The sequence below is a fragment of the Schistocerca americana genome, chromosome 3, assembly GCF_021461395.2.
Source record: "Schistocerca americana isolate TAMUIC-IGC-003095 chromosome 3, iqSchAmer2.1, whole genome shotgun sequence".
NCBI lineage: Eukaryota > Metazoa > Arthropoda > Insecta > Orthoptera > Acrididae > Schistocerca > Schistocerca americana.
In genome coordinates, this window is record NC_060121.1 from 646,491,221 (window position 1) to 646,510,023 (window position 18,803).

Below are 18,803 nucleotides of genomic sequence, written 5' to 3' on the forward strand. Positions count from 1 at the left end.
AAATGATTTTCAAGCCCCTGATGTGTAGTCTGCTCTGCATGACAGGCTTGTTGTGGAGTAGTATCAGCCCGTTTTACTCAACTGTATTTCAGAGGATACACATGCCATGGCTGGGGGCAGGGTGAGATGAATAGAGGAGAGGATGGACAGAGCGACAGAGGGGAAGGAATAGACAGCGAGAGGGGAAGAGGGGTGATGCATGAGGCACGTGGAGGGTATAGAGGGGTAGCAGGCAGGTGGGAAAGTAAGAGGGCCAGGAAGAAATGTAAAGAAAGTGGTGAAGGTGAATATGGTTAGAGGGAAGGAGGAGGAAGATATAGTCAGAGGGAGGGAGTGTAGGGAATGGGCAAAGAGAGGGGGAGGAAGAGATGAAGAGACAGAGACAGAATGAGGAGAGGGAGACAGATAGACAGAGGTGGGGAGATGAGGTAGGCAGACCGAGGGAGGAAGAGGTGGACACAAGAGAGGGGGAGGAGGTGGTGTGTTCCATACATGTGTTGAACGCAAACTTGGGTGATACCGCAGGAAAAAGGCTAGTATATAAACAGAAATGGGAGAAATATGAAAAGCAATGACCATCAAGTTTTTCTCTTCTAGCGTAACACCAGCAACTCAGTTCGCCACAGATCATTAGGAACAATACATAATAGGTTACTGAAAAAATATCATATAAAGGTTAAACTCATACTATATTTTCCCCATCAGCTGCAGGAAGTGTGAGGTTTCATAAGTTTTACCATTTACTTGATGTGTTTGAAGAAATTTTTTATGCAACTAACTTAGTGCTCACTGCTTCACTTGCGTAGGCAGTATGAACGAAATATCTTCATAAAAATTCACTCCCTCAGGGGTTCCAAACACACTGAAACAGGTTTTTTTTAATTTCCAAGCAAGAAGCCAACTTTTTTTTTTAGCTTCCAAAATGTTTTCATAAGGAAACATTTCCATTAAAAATTTCATCCCCTTAGTGGATGAATTTTCAAAAAACACTGAAACATGTATTTTTTTAATTTCTGACTGAGAAGGTAAATACAAATTTTCATAGATTTACCTTTAGAAATGCTTTCACAATGAAATAATTTCTTAAAAACGTTTCTTCTACTATTTCATCCCCTTCGTGGTTGAAATTCCACAAACACTGAAACACTTTCTTTTTCTTTCTTTTTTTTTTTAATTTCTAATTGAGAAGTCAAATTTTCATAGATGTAGCTTTAAAAATAGTACTGCTTAAATAACTATTTATTTTCAAAACAAATATTCACTCACTATTTCACCCACTTAAGACTCAAATTTCCAAACATACTGTAACATGTATTTTTATTATTTCTGACCAAGAAATTAAATGCCAGTTTTCATAGTTATAGCTGCAAAATTTCCTTATAATATTTCATCCCCTACTTCACCTCCTTCGGGGACAAATTTAGAAAAATCCATTCTTAAACGATGCGTACCCTCTCCAAATTTCAACTTTCTTCCCTTTGCAGTTTGTGATGTGTGGTGATGAGTCAGTGAGTCAGTCAGGATATTCCCTTTTCTATATAGAGATTAATTCTGTAAGATCACTAAAGTAGTTTCACCACACCAGGAGCAGTTATAGGCCTAAGCGTCACAAGCCACTGCTTGAGGTACCAAACTGAGAGGGACATCACAACTGTAAATTTCTACACATGAGGCATCACAATTCATGGCTCCCACTTGGGATGCCAAGCTGAAAAGTGCATTTGAGGTAAAATTTGTATAAGTGTGTATGACAATAAGTAGCAAAAACTGACAACGGTGAAACTTTACAAAGAAAGATGAGTTGGACCAGTCACATACCCAGTTTTTGCTTGAAACTGTACAGCCATTAAGCCACCTTCTTTGTCCAGTCGGAGGTCTCACTATCTAATGTTTCATTGTTAATGGAATCACCACTCTTCCTTCCTTCCTTTTGTAGTACCTTCACTGTAGGTATTACAAATGAGAATACTGTGAACATTGTACATTGCTACAGTCTGTACAACTTCAATAGCTTATCCTGACAAAAAGAAATAAGTAAGCCCATAAAGCACTGCAGGGCTATGAGACTTCACCACTGAGGTACTGCTCTGCAGTATGCTCAGGCTTAACAGTGATATGACTGTTAGTCACTGTAACTGACAGTCTATTCGACATTATTTTTCAAAATGCAATTTTTTCCCCTGATAATCCCGTCACAGGAATATTTACTGACACACTATCACTCACGTAATATATGAATATGTTTAGGCGTTTTTGGAATGACATTGAGTTCACCAATTTAAGTAGATAACAGAAATGCAACACAGGTGGATGGAAATGAGTGTTAAATGTGGACCACTTAATCTATAAGGCTTTACTAAGGTTCATTTCCCAAATGAAATAAATGGCGCAATTTGGTAGCTTTTGCCTCTTGCGACAAGATGAATAGTGGGCTGCTACACTCATCCTGTCTCAGTTACGCAATTTTCACACATTTTGAAACCATTCTCACACTTTTAGATGAGACGATACTAGATGCAGACTGGTGGCGTACAAAAATTACATCCTGGGAGGGCAGAGGGTTGTGCAGGAATGGCACCCAGCCATTTTTCCTTCTAGCATCACTGTTGCTTTTGAATAGTAGTGGATTATTTACAACAAACTTCATGACGGAATAAATATACTGTGAAACAGCAGTCAGAATGTCCAACGCCTTAAACAGATGTCTACTAGATGATCGTGGGTAAGCACCACATATTATTCTAACTGCACGTTTCTGAGCAACAAAGACTTACTTTCTTAATGAAAACATTATTCCATTTGACATTACTGAATGAAAATATAAAAAATATATCAACTTTATGTTTTCTCTCTCCCCAAGATTTGCAGTGATTCTAAGTGCAAATGTGGCTAAACAATGTTGTTTTAGGAGTTCCAAAATGTGCTTCTGCCAAGTTTAAATGCTCACCAATATGGACACCTAAGATTTTTGAAGTTTTCATCCTATGTTACACTTATCAATGGTGTAGTACCCCGAGATGAGCAGAACAGAATATGTTACATATTTTTTAAAAAAATTGAGGCTGAGACCATTTTCAGAAAGCCAGTCAATGATACTTTGACACTGTTTACCATTTCTTCTGTTTCTGTATGTACGCCTGGATTGGATTGGATTCTTTATGGGGAGGAGACCAAACAGCAAGGTCATAGGTATCATCGGATTAGGGAAGGATGGGGAAGGAAGTTGACCATGCCCTTTCTAAGGAACCATCCCGGCATTTGCCTGGGGCGATTTAGGGAAATCAGGATGGCCGGACGTGCGATTGAACCATCATCCTCCCTAATGCTGCCTGGATTGATTACAACAGTAGTGTCTTCTGCGAAAAGAACTAATTCTGGTTGTTGTGTATTAGATAGGTCATATACATATATGAGGAAAAATAGTGGACCTCAGATTGGGCCCTTGGGAACCCTATGTGTGATTTCTTCCCAGTCAGTATTATGTCCCTGGACAATATTGGTTGAACTGCTAAATACAACTTACGGCAGTTTTCTGCTTAGATAAGACATCTTACTGTCTATGATAGTTTCCTCCCAGTTCTCATGCAACTGAGGCCATAATTTTATCCACACTACCTGAAACATGGTCAGGATTTGTTGACGGATAAATGGACAAATTTCCAGGCACACATCTGATGACCTCAGTCATCCCAACAATGTCCTGCTCAACTGGGGATTCTAAACGCATTAGACTGGCTAACCCAAGTTGCAATTTTTGTAATCATTTTGCACTGTGGACAGAATATACATCAAGCACGGGCAGAAAACAGTGGATGAGGTAATACGCACAATGGATCAATTTTCATGACAACAGTGGTTTTCATTTATCATGAACAAATGACTGCATTGGGTTTTGCATGATTGGTGACATGGACAGTAGCACATCCTGTCGTGTGACCTCCCATGTCTTCACGCCACTGACCTCCCTGTGTGACCTACAACGAAAATCATCAAATGGATGATTCGTGTTTCCGTTTCCTCACTAAGCAGTGACATATAAATGAAGATGAGAGGACCTACATGGAGACTGAGTCCACAATTAGTATTAATGGGACAATGCACTCAGCATTTATACCTCTGTGTTGGCTACAGTTGCCTTTAGCCACTCCACAGATTTAATGAGCTGTCAGCATGGCACATTAACTTTACTTATAACTTACACAGGAGCTTGCTTGAAACACTTTGTTCCTTACAGCAGTTTTAATTGTAACTTTATTCAAGGCGCAAGGTAACATACTGTCTTTGCCTTACTTCTTGATAGTCTTGAAAATCCTCCAACATGGTTTGAATATAATTTAGATATTTTATGGAACAGATTGTGATAATTATATGACACACTAGTTATTACATAAATACAAAGTTAATGGCAAGTCTATAGAAACTGTACGATCATGCAAATACTTAGTAATAGCTATCAAGCTTGCACAAGATAGAATAACACCTGGAAGAAAAAAATGGGAAAAAAGTGCCATGCAACAGTTCAACAGCAGATCTGAGGTGATGTAACTTGTCTACCAAAAATCATTTCTTATAAAAGTAATTTGATGGACTTCTTGAGAACTGCAGTCTGATTATGATCCTGAACAAATCAGAGCATAAAAAAAAATTCTAGAAAGGGCTGTGCTTGTTGTGGAGACTGTGTTTAATCAACACGAAGCTTTAGGGAGGTCACAGCAACTTACAAAGTAACACTACAAGAAAGGCACCACATGTCAAATGGAAATTTCTTAGGATTTTCTTTTTTAACTGATGACATTACACATAATATCTCATGTTTGATTATGTATGGCTCTCCTTGCACATATTTTGCTTGGAGATTATGATCTCATTCAATAGCAACATTTAAAGTGTGACAGATGGTAGCTGGCACCACTGGCACAGCCATTCCTTTGAAAGTAAGAAACTTACACAATAATGCTCATAGTAAGGTTGTCTCCTGTGGATGAACTGCCTTATCTTATGCTTGCCCTACTGAGTATTCTACACCACAATTTGGCTTTTAATTTATATACACTGATCTAGATGCAAGTCTACTACTCTCAAAATGAGTATTACATTGTTATTGTTATTATTATTATTATTATTATTATCATTATTAATGAAGGCAAATCCTGGAAATATAAACATTTCATAAAAATAATTTACACTGAATTAATCACTCATGATTTCTACTGATGGATTGTCAAATGACGTCCAACAAGGCTCTTTCATCTTCCCTGTCTGGTTGGATCTTAAATATTTACTGAAAGTAGATTATGAACTTGCATATTACCTGGCACGTTTCCACTATTTGTAAATGATTTCTGTACCATCAGATGCTCATTCTGCTTGATCAGTCTTAGCATTTCTTCAACTGTGTGGTTAGGCATTGTGATTGATGGTGGTGGAGGAATCCCAAGAAGTAACTCCTGTATTTTCTGAAGCTTACTATGCAAGGCTTCAATAATAGTACTGTGCATCGTTACAGGTGTTACAGTTCTTGATGGGGATTTATTTTCTGTAATGTAACATTCTACTATTAATGCTACAAATAATCACACAAACAACAATCAGAGAATACTTACAGCATATTCAGAGTATGTAAAGCAAAAAAGAACTAAGAAAAGTGAAAATATGATGCAACTAAAAACTCATTCAACATAAAGATGTAGCTCATAAGATAAAAGCTAAGAATAGGAGCAGTTATCTCATTTATGTGTTTTCCAAGGTATGTCAACAGACAAATTTAAACAGTCAATTAGGGAATAACAGGTAGATGACATTTTTCATAATAAAGAACTCAAGCTCATCTCTAATGTCCTGATCAAAATATAAACTCCACAATCCTAAGGTCTTTCGAAAAGTGTGACAGTAATCATATACATTGAGCAGCTACTGCAAGGCTGCAAAATTAGTCACTTTGTTGTTGTTGTGGTCTTCAGTCCTGAGACTGGTTTGATGCAGCTCTCCACACTACTCTATCCTGTGTAAGCCTCTTCATCTCCCAGTACCTACTGCAGCCTACAGCCTTCTGAATCTGCTTGGTGTATTCATCTCTTGGTCTCCCTCTACGATTTTTACCCTCCAAGCTGCCCTCCAGTACTAAATTGGTGATCCCTTGATGCCTCAGAACATGTCCTACCAACCGATCCCTTCTTCTAGTCAAATTGTGCCACAAACTCCTCCCCAGTTCTATTCAATACCTCCTCATTAGTTATATGATCTACCCACCTAATCTTCAGCATTCTTCTGTAGCACCACATTTCGAAAGCTTCTATTCTCTTCTTGTCTAAACTATTTATTGTCCACGTTTCACTTCCATACAAATACTTTCAGATACGACTTCCTGACATTTAAATCAATACTGGATGTTAACAAATTTCTCTTCTTCAGAAACGCTTTCCTTGCCATTGCCAGTCTACATTTTATATCCTCTCTACATCAACCATCATCAGTTATTTTGCTCCCCAAATAGCAAAACTCCTTTACTACTTTAAGTGTCTCATTTCCTAATCTAATTCCCTCAGAATCGCCCGGCTTAATTCGACTACATTCCACTATCCTCGTTTTGCTTTTGTTGATGTTCATCTTATATACTCCTTTAAAGACACTGTCCATTCCGTTCAACTGCTCTTCCAAGATCTTTGCTGTCTGTGACAGAATTACAATGTCATCGGCAAACCTCAAAGTTTTTATTTCTTCTCCATGGATTTTAATACCTTCTTGAAACTTTTCTTTCGTTTCCTTTACTGTTTGCTCAATATACAGATTTAATAGCATCGGGGAGAGGCTACAACCCTGTCTCACTCCCTTGACAACCACTGCTTCCTTTTCATGTCCCTGGACTCTTATAACTGCCATCTGATTTCTGCACAAATTGTAAATAGCCTTTCACTCCCTATATTTTACCCCTGCCACCTTCAGAATTTGAAAGAGAGTATTCCAGTCAACATTGTCAAAAACTTTCTCTAAGTCTATAAATGCTAGAAACGTAGGTTTGCCTTTCCTTAATCTTTCTTCTAAGATAAGTCGTAGGGTCAGTATTGCCTCACGTGTTCCAACATTTCTATGGAATCCAAAATGATCTTCTACGAGGTCGGCTTCTACTAGTTTTTCTATTCGACTGTAAAGAATTCGCATTAGTATTTTGCAGCTGTGACTTATTAAACTGATAGTTCGGTAATTTTCACATCTGTCAACACCTGCTTTCTTTGGGATTGGAATTATTATATTCTTCTTGAAGTCTGGGGAAATTTCGCCTGTCTCATAAATCTTGCTCACCAGATGGTAGAGTTTTGTCAGGACTGGCTCTCCCAAGGCTGTCAGTAGTTCTAATGGAATGTTGTCTACTCCCGGGGCCTTGTTTCGACTCAGGTCTTTCAGTGCTCCGTCAAACTCTTCACGCAGTATCATATCTCCCATTTCATCTTCATCTACATCCTCTTCCATTTCCATAATATTGTCATCAAGTACATCGCCCTTGTATAGACCCTCTATACACTCCTTCCACCTTTCTGCTTTCCCTTCTTTGCTTAGAACTGGGTTTCCATCAGAGCTCTTAATATTCATACAAGTAGTTCTCTTTTCTCCAAAGGTCTCTTTAATTTTCCTGTACGCAGTATCTACCCTACCCCTAGTGAGATAAGCCTCTACATCCTTACATTTGTCCTCTAGCCATCCCTGCTTAGCCATTTTGCACTTCCTGTCGATTTCATTTTTGAGACGTTTGTATTCCTTTTTGCCTCCTTCACTTGCTGCATTTTTGTATTTTCTCCTTTTATCAATTAAATTCAGTATCTCTTCTGTTACCCAAGGATTTCTACTAGCCCTCGTCTTTTTACCTACTTGATCCTCTGCTGCCTTCACTATTTCATCCATCAAAGCTACCCATTCTTCTTCTACTGTATTTCTGTCCCTCATTCCTGTCAATTGTTCTCTTATGCTCTCCCTGAAACTCTGTACAACCTCTGGTTCTTTCAGTATATCCAGGTGTCCATCTCCTTAAATTCCCACCTTTTTGCAGTTTCTTCAGTTTTAATCTACAGTTCATAACCAGTAGATTGTGGTCAGAGTCCACATCTGCCCCTGGAAATGTCTTACAATTTAAAATCTGGTTCCTAAATCTCTGTCTTACTATTATATAATCTGTCTGAAACCTTTTAGTATCTCCAGGGTTCTTCCATGTATACAACCTTCTTTCATGATTCTTGAACCAAGTGTTAGCTATGATTAAGTTATGCTCTGTGCAAAATTCTACCAGGCGACTTCCTCTTTTATTTCTTGCCCCCAATCCATATTCACCTACTACGTTTCCTTCTCTTCCTTTTCCTACTGTTGAAGTCCAGTCACCCATAACTATTAAATTTTCGTCTCCCTTCACTACCTGAATAATTTCTTTTATCTCATCATACATTTCATCCATTTCTTCATCATCTGCAGAGCTAGTTGGCATACAAACTTGTACTAATGTAGTAGGCATGGGCTTCGTGTCTATCTTGGCCACAATAATGCGTTCACTATGCTGTTTGTAGTAGCTTACCTGCAGTCCTATTTTTTTTATTCATTATTAAACCTACTCCCGCATTACCCCTATTTGATTTTGTATTTATAACCCTGTATTCACCTGACCAAAAGTCTTGTTCTTCCTGCCACCGAGCTTCACTAATTCCCACTATATCCAACTTTAACCTATCCATTACCCTTTTTAAATTTTCTAACCTACCTGCCCGATTAAGGGATCTGACATTCCACGCTCCGATCTGTAGAACGCCAGTTTTCTTTCTCCTGATAACGATGTCCTCTTGAGTAGTCTCCGCCCAGAGATCCGAATGGGGGACTACTTTACCTCTGGAATATTTTACCCAAGAGGACGCCATCATCATTTAATCACACAGTAAAGCTGCATGCCCTCGGGAAAAATTACGGCTGTAGTTTCCCCTTGCTTTCAGCCGTTCGCAGTACCAAAACAGCAAGGCCTTTTTGGTTATAATTACAGGGCCAGATCAGTCAATCATCCAGACTGTCGCCCCTGCAACTACTGAAAAGGCTGCTGCCCCTCTTCAGGAACCACACGTTTGTCTTGCCTCTCAACAGATACCCCTCCATTGTGGTTGCACCTACGGTACAGCTATCTGTATCGTTGAGGCACGCAAGCCTCCCACCAGCGGCAAGGTCCATGGTTCATTTGGGGGGGGGGGGGGGGGGGGTCACTTTGGTAGCAAAAATTTAAACTGCTGTTTACCCCAAACCTGTACAACCTCAGGATCTGCAGTGAATTTGAGGGAGGTAAGACAGCAGACTGCAATCTGTGACAGCTATTACAGTAATACAACTCATAATCACATTAACAGTTACAATTTAAGCTAAACTTACGTGACTTAATGTAAACAATATTCAGCTGTGCTCCATATTCAAGAAATGGCAAAGAGGAAGGAACAAAATCTGAACAGTACTCAAAGCTTTCAATTTGATACTAAAACCACGTTGTCTCTTTCCCCCTTCCTCCTAAGCTACAAACAAATTTTTGTAAGTGTAAGTAGTCACTCAAGACTTCAGCTGAAAGAAGAGTAATTAACTCCACTCTTAAAAATAACTTATAAAATAAACTATGTCAAAACCTGTAAATTTTCATAATGTTTAAAAATTCTACATTAAACATCCCTGATATTTAGAGTAAAATATGGATCAGCTGTTATTAATTCATTCTCATGGAAGACAACGATGGTAGAAAAAGCATGTTCCCACAATGAAAAAGATTTTATGTCCCGTTGCCTCATATGAATAGAAACTAATATAAAACACCTCACTGATTCCAAAGTACTTAAAGGAAATTAAAAACTGAAAACATCACATATGAACATAAATTACAATGAAAGCGGCTACAAGGTTGCTCTGCAATATTATAAACAGCTTGGAATCTATAAAAAGGTAAACAATGAATCTGTCTTTTACACGTATATTTGTTCCTCAGAAAATCAGGCAACGAAAAGTGTTAGATCGTATACCTTCCACAGTCCCTACTGTAGTTCTCCTAAGCACATTCCAAGTGACATTTCTCACATTTTTCTGTCACAGTCCAAAACAAATGAGAGAGAAATATATTCATATAGGCTAGTTCACAGTTTAGTCGCTCTGATGAGGACTGCTTCAAAGATGGGCAAAACACTAGTTAATACTGGTTTTAAATGCTTCAACATTACGTAGCATAATATGCAAAACATTACAGTCCATTTTCTCGACAGTATTTATAACTCAACGTTCATCCTTTTTTAAAGGTTGAAATTCATTTCCAAAGCTAGTTCTCAATTCACTGTAACAAACTGGCAAAATCTCCACACCAGAGTTCATTATCTCATTTTCCAATGCTGAAAAGTGAACAGAGGATTGTTTTAGGTAATCAATCAAGGGCAATGTATTTGGATCATAAAAATTGAAACCATTCAGTCTTCCATGCAGTTTATTCCTAGTTACAAAGGGTCATGAAAGATAGCCTTAAATTGCTTCCATGACCACCCCCCCCCTCCTCTCTCTGTGTGTGTGTGTGTGTGTGTGTGTGTGTGTGTGTGCGCGCGCGTGTCCGAGTTTTCACTGTGGTGGTAGACTGAACTGAGTGTAGTCCAAGGACTATTTAATGTTAAAAGGTGTTAGTTTTGTGTGAAATGCCAAAGCAAACACACGTTATGTGAGAAAACACTAAGCTACAGCTACTGTAAAGTTCAAGTAGTAATTTAGAAAACAGTCGGTGAGTGGAGGTTACACATGACTCACATTAGTTTGACAATTTTGTGAAGTAGCTACTCACCATATGGTGGAAATGTTGAGCCACAAACAAGAACAGCAAAAAGACTGCTAAACAAGTAAGCTTTTGGAAAAAAGTCTTATTCTAAATTAAGCAACACACACACAGACATATTCATGAGAATGCAACCCTCACACACATTACCACTGTCTCTGGCTCCCGAGGCCAGACTGCAAGCAACTGAGCTTGATGAGAGAAGCAATGTGGGTGGTGTGCATAAGGAGACTGGAAGGGGGAGAGATAGCAGGGTATGGGTGGGGGACAGTAAAGTGCTGCTTGTGGGAGCAAACAGGGACGATGTGGAGCTACAGTAGGGCAGCCAGTTGCATTCAGAACATTAGACAGAGGGCTGGGGGGGAGTCAAACTGAAAGAGTTATGTGAAGATTCACGACTTTATAGAAGAAGTCTGCTACTACACTTCTCACAGCTCGACTGGGTAGCTTCAATTCAGTAGAAGAACTTATATGCCAAATAATTACCCCATCTAATAAGTGAAATGCTCTAAGTTTTGAAATGAAATATGGGTGGGTAATGTGCATTTTATTGACAGGATGACTATAAACCAATGATTCTGAGCCTAGAGAATTCAGATATACCAGTAAGCAAAGACTCTATTAAAACTAAATTGTTGAAGGAAGTGAAGGAGGAAAAGTATTGTCACTCTATGAATAGTGATGCAGCTAGTGAACAAAAAAGAATAAAAAAACTTTGTGCACAATTTCTTTAAGGGACTGAGATGCTACAATTGACATAAGTATGGTGATACTGCATGGAACTGTCACGCAAAATCCAAGAGAAGTAGAAAGTCATTGAAAAAACTTCCAAACCTTACGTTTGGAATTACAAACACTGCCAATGTCATGAACCTGTGTGTTTTTGGTGACTAATTCATGATGCCATTGCAGTTCATGCCCACATTTGCACTGTCATGGTATATGTGAAAAACAAGCTGCCTCACATACATTTTGCGAGATACTTCAGTGATGGGGCAGCTAGTCAGTACAAAAACTGTAAAAATCTCAAAAATTTATGCATGAATTACCAAGATTTCAGATTCACGCGGAATGGAATTTTTTCACCACAAGTCATGGTAAAAATGTATGTGGTGGTATTGGTGCTACCATTAAGTGCATGGCATCAAGAGCTAGTCTGCAGCACCCTAGAGAAGGTCACATTCTAACATCTCTTCAATTATTTACCTGGGTACAGAAAAATATCTCTGGCATACAATCATTCTATGTTTCAAAAGATGAGGTGAAATCAGTCAAAGAGTTGCTAAAAAGCAGACTAGGACATGTTAAAACTGTTGCAGGCACAAGGAGCCATCATCACTTCTCTCCAGCGGACTCTGACAATGTGCAGATGAGCAGACTGTCCGGTTATTATAACTATAGGTTCATGCACAACATGTCTCTCCACAGTGTGTCTGACTCGGGATTCAGAAGCAAAAGCAGAAACATACAACCAGGTTGCTATGTTATTGCTGTTTATGATGACAAATGGTACTTAGGATGTGTTGCAGAGTGCTGTAAAGCAGAAGGTGATGTATTTGTGAACTTCATGGCACTAGCAGGACCAGCAAGATCATTTCATTCGCCACGTTTGGCAGACAGGTGTTGGATTCCTTTTGAACATATTCTTATGACAGTTCCAGTTCCTACCACAGTGTCAGGAAGACACTAAAATTTGCCACTCAATGTACAGAGTACAGTAGCTAAAGTGTGGGAGAACTTCTGTTCGAAGCACAATCGAATGGTTTTTAGTAGTTAAGGTGCAGTAAACATTAATGATGGGTTGTGTTAATCTGTCTATATGTTGTTGCTTAGTGATTAAACAGTTGTGGGAGAGGATAAGAAGAGGCAGAACAGTTTACGATATGTTTTTACAAAATTGTGTTGTGGAACAATGGCCACATCACCAAATAGGCTACATCTGTCAACTTCCATTGTACACAAATGTCTTGCAATAACATGCTGAAATTTTGAGATATATATCATTATGGTCCACTATGCAGTGTGTGAAATTTGGCTTGGATACCACTTGTCCCTTTTGTGCTACCACACTTCGAAAATCCATGTTTTTCAGGTAATTTTTCAAATTTTTGTATTTTCATGTGCATGTAACTCAGTTTTTGTGACTGATATGGGCATGATGAGTTCTGTGTGTGTTTAGGCCACATTAAGCTTACCACAAAAAAAATTTATACCCTTTTTGAGTGAATTATATTTAGCATAGATGGCACCTACAATATGTACCTTTTAACATATTACATTTTTTTAAATCACATTTTGGAATTTTTTATTTTCCCTCAGAAATATGTTGTTGGTGTTTTGATTCATGGAGTGTGTTCGCTAAATGGATGTTACTGGGTTGTAAAAATTTCACTGGACTGTGTGGAATAGTTCCAAAGTTATTAAGACCTGAAGTTGGGTCTGAAGATAGATTGCCAGATGCGGGTTGCAATTTCCAGGTCACACCACCTTCTTTCACAAGTCATAATTCTAGAACTAATTGGTGGGGGAAACTAATACTTTGTACATGAGTGTTCCACACATGGTAGAATTAGTGTACTGAATTTCAGTCAACTCTGAGACTATGAGCTGGAGCCCCTGGTTGAACTGACATGAAATGACCCAGAAATCAAATTATATTATTAAAGAATAAAGAGTAGAAATTAAATTATATTATTAAAGAATAAAAAGGAGAAATTAAATCTGACCTTGTGAATGTGCACTAGACACTGGAATAAAACAGTGCAGCAGGTATAGTAGAATGTTAGAAGAAATGGACAGCTTCAGGCTTACCAAAAGTATACAGGGAGAAAGTAGTCTGTAAAGCTGTTTACCTCACTAACATATCACCCACTAAATCTTGAAAAGGCATGTCACCTGAAGAAACATTATTTGGTAGTGAGGCCTTTGTTCATATAGATATAGCAAGCAGGCATAAATGGGATCAGAAGAACTCTAAATGCATACTGGTAAAATGTTGTGAACAGAGTTAGGTATATTAACTATTTCATCCCTACCAACAAAAATTAAGAAAGGAGAGAGAGGTGATATTTGAAGAAAATAGTGGTGATAATTAAAGAAAATACTGTTCAGAGTAATAATGTTATAACACCACCTAAAAAGTCTCATGTGCCAGAAATTATTCCCAAAATTATGAATGATGGATCAGAAGCCTACTAGTGACAAGAATGGTGACAACCAAAGATGAATTTTACCTGACCAAAGCAGCTCAGTAGATTCAAATTCATTGGACCCAAATGAAAATTCTGCATCCTCACGGCATACCCAAGCACCCAGATTTTCATGAAGAATAGAGAAACCAATTGAGAATGAATAAGTGACCTATTACTCTACAGGCATAGAGAATTCACATCCATCATACTTCAGGCAATTAAAGAATTGCAGTCATATGCTGACAATCATACATGGAAAAAAAGCAATCCCCCCCTACACAGCTTTCCAGATATAGGCCTAAAGCCAATTGACACCAATCAGGTCTTCACAACTAAAGAGAATCTCCAAGGACATATTTTTATATACAAAGCGTGGTTAGTAATTAAAGGAAACACACACACAAACACATGGTTTAAACTAGGAAGAGACATATCCTGCAGACATCTGCTGTAATTCATCATGGAATCTGTTTGGTTTAGCTATTAAATATGACCTACACATAGATCATTTAGATTTTGTAACGGCATTCCTACAAGACAATGCGAAAGAGGAAATTTATGTTAAAATCACTGTTAAGGACAAATGTATCATGAGACTTAAGAAAGTAGTTTATGGATCAAAACAAAAGTAGCAGCTAGTCGCAACTGGAATATTACGCTAATGAAGCATTCTTGAAACTGAACTTCACAAGAAGTACAGCAGATTCATGTGTGTGTCAGAAGAATAAAGGAAATAACAATAATTGTTGAAATTTATATTGATGATAGGCCCTATGTTAATTTTCAGTAAGTCACTTTAACAATGATCCAGGCATGCCTAACTGGCAGACAGTCATTTGAAAGGGACTACGGATTTGAAGCAGCAGTTTTCTAGAGGAGAGAATCAAAATGTCACAGGATGCAGTGGTGCAGACTGGGCAGCAGACAAAGAGGATGGTTTTCTGTTTAAATCACAAGGTGCTGTAATTTCCTGGAGCAGCAAGGAACAACCCACATCAGCATTATCACCTACTGAATACAGCCTGTCAAGAGGCATGTGGGCTACAGATGTCAGAAAAGGAAATATTTCTATGTCCTGAAAACAACCCTATTAAACTTTATTGTGATAACAAAGGTGCAGTCGACTTATCCGAAACAAGTGGCTACAAAAGAAGAACAAAAGAAAAAAAAAGACTCAGCTCAAATTATAGTGGAACAAATCCCAGCAAAGCAGATGATCACTGATAAGCTAGCAAAATCACTTGGAAGACCTTCCTTACTCTTGGTCATGTGCGTGTTCTGAATAGTATGTGCATATACTAATGTAATAAAAGATTTCTTGTTTGCTACATCAAACCATGATCACTTTAGATCTATGTAGTGGTTCACTGGCTATTAAAACCAACAAAATCACTGAGTGATATGGAAATCTTTTATGATCTTTATTAAAAATTTCATAAGTAAAACTAATCAGAACTTTCTTAATAAACTAAACTATCAATGTTAGTGTACAATAGTACAAAATTTAAGTTCAACTACATATCAAAATTTGAAATGCAATCTGTAGAAGCTGTTAAGTTTCTCAGATAGCTTACCTTTCAAAGCTGCCTCTGCGCCTTCCCATTGGCTGCCAGAACTTTCATCATCTGATGCAAACAGAAGTGGTGAATTTTCCAACTGACTTGCACTATTAAAAGTCCTTTCTATGGTCACAGAACAATTCAGACTGTCCTCCGGAGGTATAAAATTTGGTTCCTGCAGAGTGTTATCACTACAACTGACACTATCACCGACATCCATTTGCAAATCATTTCTTACAGGATCACCTTTCGGATCTGGTGATGAACTATCACACACTGATAGATATCGAGCCCTATCACCTACTTTTGATGTATCTATGACTGGACTGTCCAGAAGCTGGTCAAAATAATCATTGTCAAATTCTTTAACTGAATCAAAGCAAAAGTCTTCAAATACACTGTCGCTACGGGTACAACTGTCCTCATTATCTCGAATGAAAGGCTTGTTACACTTTTCACTGGCCTCCCGGTTATCTTGTTCAGGAACTGTGTCTGATGCTGGACACACGCCTGCCAGCAAGTTTTGTGAAAATCTGTCATTCTGTGAGTGGCAGTCCAGTTGACTGCGTTCTTCCATTGGAACTTTAAAGTCATTACACTTCTCTTTGACTTGAGATGTCTGATTTTCATCATATTTTTCTTCCAAGCATCCATTTTCCAAGATCTCACTGCTAGAAATTTCTTGTGTTTCATGAACACAATCACCTGCCAATAACTTAATGTCAGAATTTGCCACAGCTCTATCAGTATCAGGAGTTATGTTGTAGACATTATTTGCATGAACAATTCTGCCTTCCAAATGAATGCTGGTGTTAAAAGACACACTTGATGGTGCTGTTTCAATTTCTCCAGCATTTGACAACAATGTTTTTTCTTCCTGGTGTAAATTCCCTCCAAGAATTGAGTTTGCTCCTGGGACAGCACTACTACAGATGTCAGATGCACCAAATTTTTCATCCTCATGTAATCTTGTTGAATTGTGGAAACAGTTCTTTAATATTAATGAAGTATCACTGCAGGATTTAAATGAGTTCAAATTTTTATACCCAGCACTAAAGTTTATTATATTTTGATGGTAAATAGCTTCATCATTTTTCCTCACATTTCCACCAATTACAGAACCATCATTAACACCTTCCTGAATAGTTACTGGGCTATTTTCATCAATCCTTCCAATTTTATTACATTCCACAGTGGTTTCTGGACAGCTATCTTCCAAAATATTTAGCATTTTTTGTTTTTCCAGACTCAACACACCAATTTCTAAGAAGTTTCGCCTATCTGATGGCAGTGACTGATGGGCTGCTTCACCATCTGTTTCATGCTCTCCAACTCCACCACCTTCCCTACTACAGCAATGTGAAACAGTTCTCTGATATGAACACAGAGGAGTATCACAACTGGCAACATTATGGAGCCTTTCAACACACTTTACTTTTAAGTGGCAGCTGTTTTCACCCCTCCTTGTTCGTGTACCTTTCTGAACTTTCGAAGCGCTTCCCAAAACTGGACTCGCAGGTGAACCTGCAGATGAAATGTGTGTGTCATTAAGCACATCACTGTCATTAATATTATCCTGAGATATAATCACATCAGACATGCCTTCCACAGTGCCATAAAAAGCAAAAGTTGGTGACAAACTAGAAACTGCATTTTCGTCTAAGAGAATAGGCTCCACAGTACCATATAGCCCACTCTCCTTTGAATGTATCTGGCTGGCAGACATCTTCGAATCTGTTTCTGTAATTACGTTTGTATCCTCTGACCTTACATAAACTTCAGATTCAGGTGTGCATAGCGTTTCAACATTAGTCTCTTCTTCCAATTCACGAGCATTAGCAATGGAATTTTCTGTAGCCGAACACGCTGAACTCGATTCCAGTTGCATTATTGTGTTTCGTTTACCATTGAGTTCATTCACATCGCACAAAGGTATGTAGTTGTCTTCCTGCTGACTACATGTAGCATCAGAGGGAATGTCTGAGTTCTGTGAACCATTTACCAAACCACAATCTATTTCACATATTGCACTACCATCCGCGATTGCGTCGCACTCATTAATACTTTTCGAAATAGAATCCAGATGTAGCTCAGAACTTTTAAAGCAAGGAGCTGTCGCTTCCTCACTCGAAACGCACGCAATTTCCAGACAATGCCGTGAATATCTATCTTCCTCCACAGAAAGCTGGTTATTTCCATTGTCACTACACTGTTCACTGTTTGAAGTAAAATTGTTAAAATCACTAATCGAATTTTGCAAAATACATTTTTTAATGATTATCGATAATGGTTTACTACCCGCAATGACTACATATGATTCACCCAGACCGTTCACAGACTTTGTCACTAGCTGTGGGGACTCAAAATCTGCAAGCGATGCATCAGAAGTAACTGGAGACTTCACGTCCTCGGAAGTGTGGCTGTGAAAAGTCATATTTACCGATCAAGAAGTTAGCTTTCATTGGAGTTTTTATTATTTTCCGCAGAAATTTACAGAATTCAAGCTATAAAAATAAAAATTCGCTTGGGTTATTAAACTTTCAACCAGCATAATTCACGACACAGGGACCCACGAAGTTCTAGTGTTCGCGTAGTGGTAGAACATACAAATCATTCTTTAAATAGCCAACGTAAACTCACAAATCTAAAACGTAAACACATAGTTCATAGGCCACAAACTGTTACAAAACATAAGATATTTCAACGTCCAAGATACGGCCATCCAAAGACTACATTTCTCTTTTCGATGGCGAAGTAGTTCAAATTAGACTGTGTTGTAATCTCCTTGCTCAATCTTGCGGTAGCGTAACCTCCTTGGCGGTAGCCATTCTAGCAGACCAATTAAAGAAGCGATTAAGAAATCTTCAGTTACTACATTCCCATTTCCACGTTGACAGCTCTGTTCTGGCACATAAAAAAAAGAGGTTGCATTTACTAAATTCAGGATGATTTGCATTCTTGTGCTGTGATTATGGATATTGCATTTTTTTGTTTTTGCAGACAGATCGTTACCGAAGACACTTATTTCAAAAAATATCAGTATTTCCGCAGTATAGTGGCGAGGCAATGCTAGTATTTATAGTTTTCCACATGGATGCCTACAAGATTCCCTACTTTTTTTTAGCATTTATTACGCTAAGGGATCTCTCAACACTCAATGTTTATTGGGCACAATATTATTGGGCAGCATTTATAACTGGAACGCGTCAGTTAGAACTCCGTCTTTGTAGCGAACATGTCGAC

At 38.3% G+C, this 18,803-nt stretch overlaps 1 protein-coding gene across 1 annotated transcript in view; it reads right to left on the reverse strand.

The window, feature by feature from the left end:
- Positions 1–18,244, reverse strand: part of LOC124606863 — an 81,690-nt gene extending 63,446 nt beyond the window's left edge. Inside the window, exons 1-2 of the mRNA XM_047138950.1 lie at positions 15,576–18,244; positions 5,312–5,536 (exon numbers count right to left, since the gene is read on the reverse strand). Of these exons, the coding sequence (XP_046994906.1) occupies positions 5,312–5,536; positions 15,576–17,994 (2,644 nt within the window). The 5' untranslated portion in view covers positions 17,995–18,244. The remainder of the gene's footprint in view (positions 1–5,311; positions 5,537–15,575) is intronic.
- Positions 18,245–18,803: the final 559 nt, after the last annotated feature.